Source organism: Emiliania huxleyi (genome assembly GCF_000372725.1).
Source record: "Emiliania huxleyi CCMP1516 unplaced genomic scaffold EMIHUscaffold_3860, whole genome shotgun sequence".
Taxonomy (NCBI): domain Eukaryota; phylum Haptophyta; order Isochrysidales; family Noelaerhabdaceae; genus Emiliania; species Emiliania huxleyi.
The window spans coordinates 1-1848 of NW_005199072.1; the positions used below are offsets into that span (position 1 = coordinate 1).

Consider the following 1848-nt stretch of genomic DNA (forward strand, 5'->3'; position numbering starts at 1 on the left):
CTTCGCCTCGGCGGCGGCGACCACGGTGCCGATCTTCTCGGTGATCTCGGTGAGCTTTCCCTCGAAGTCCTCCTGCGGGTGTGGGGGTGGGAGGGGGTACGACGAATCCTCGTTGAATATGGGGTTGAAGCGGGGAGCGACACATGAGGGGCGGAGCACGCATACCTTGGTGGCGATGTCCGACACCACGCCCACCCAGGCGAAGATCTCCTTCACGGCCTCCCTCACCATCGGGCGCTCGACCTCGGACATGTGCTTGAGGAGGTTGGCCGCCGCCTTAGAGTACTGCAGGAGCTTCAACTTCTGCCGCATCGCAGCCTCTTCCCGCTCCCTCCTATCCCTGGCCTCGCGGTTTCCCAGTATTCCCAGAATCCAACCCCCCTCCCTGCACGGGATCAGCGCAGCCGTCTTGCCATCCGGCTGAGTGGCCGAGCGCGCCGCAACCATCGCCAGCGCAACCGCAAGGTGCACTGCCACGGGGCTGGCGGGGTGCACGCCGGCGTGCTTCTTGTTCTTGAACGAAAACGACACCTCGCCTTTCTTGAGGTCCACCGCGATTCCCCACGTGTCGTGCAGGTGCAGCTTGCTGTCCTGCCCGCCGACCCAGGAGCCGGAGTACGTGTTGTTCTGACCCGGGCGCAGGTCCTCCACCGTGAAGGTGAAGTTCTCGCTGCCGGTCCACCGCCCCCGCACCACCGCCACGTCGCCCCTGATGTCCTGGACGAGGAACGGCGCCCCGGGCCCCGGGGGCAGCACGTGCCCGGGGGTGTGCTGCTGCACGCGGGCGTACAAGGACCCGTCGTCGTCGTCGACGACGTCCAAGGTGGGGGTCCCTGTGCCGGTGAACCCCGTGCATCGCACTGTCAGCGCCGACAGCCACTCCGCCGTCCCCTCCACGCCGAACACCAGCTCGGACCTGCTCCCTCTCCAGATGTCCAACGTGCACGTCATGTTCTTCACAGAGAACAGCCCGCAGCACCCCGCCGCCTGGGGCTGCAACGTGCGGATGTCGGTGTCTGGCAAGGGAGCGGCGGTGGCGGCGGGGGCGAGGCGGCGCGAGCGGCGGCGCGGCGAGGTGGACATCGCGAGAAAAAGAATTTCTGCCAAACGAGTTAATCACACATATGTGGCGCAACGTGTCTTGGTGTCGATTGGTCCTCCCCGCAAATCAGCCTGTCTTGACGCTGGCGCTGCTCTCACGCGCCGGGCAGCGGGGAGGGGATCGGGAGCCCGAGCCGCTCGGCGGTCCGCCGCGCCTCCTCCAGCGAGATTTCCTCCTCCTCCTCCCCGTCCCGCAGCCGCACCGCCCGCCGCCCGTCCGCCATCCAGCTGACGCCCTCGTCGACGCGTGCACGCTGCTTCCGGAAGCACGTCTCCACGTCGCCGTTGGCCCAGCGGTGAACGCCGCGCCCCTCCTCCTCACCCGCCTTCCACTCGCCGTCGTAGACGTTGCCGTTGGAGAACCGGAAGACGCCGCGCCCCTCCTTCTTACCCGCCTTCCACTCGCCGTCGTAGACGTTGCCGTTGGCGAACCGGAAGACGCCGCGCCCCTCCCGCTCACCCGCCGCGTTGCGCTCGCCCTCGTACTCCCCCTTCACCTTCTCGCCCGAGGCAACCATCGCGTTGTTCACCTTGCGAGCGTAGGAACGGTACAGCTGGACGACCACCGGCTTGTCGCCCTTGCCCGTGAAGGAGGCCTCCTCGATCGCGGCGATCACGCGCTTGTTGCGCGGCCCCATCCCCTCGTCGGCGCGGTCCTCCATCTCCGCCACACGGGGCCCCGCGCCGTCGATCTCGATGACCTTGGGCGGCAGCCGCTCTTCCAGCAGCTTGCCCAGCCCTGGAAGA

General features: G+C 67.7%; 1 protein-coding gene across 1 annotated transcript; it reads right to left on the bottom strand.

Annotated features, from left to right (window-relative positions):
- Positions 1 to 13: 13 nt before the first annotated feature.
- EMIHUDRAFT_471736 (hypothetical protein) lies at positions 14 to 1844 on the bottom strand (the record flags this gene model as incomplete). The annotated part of the gene is made up of 3 exons (XM_005771393.1): positions 1201 to 1844; positions 166 to 916; positions 14 to 72 (listed from the first exon to the last, which is right to left on the bottom strand). Coding segments are annotated over exons 1-3 (1371 nt in total), but the record flags the coding sequence as incomplete, so codon positions are not given.
- Between the last annotated feature and the right edge of the window lie 4 nt (positions 1845 to 1848).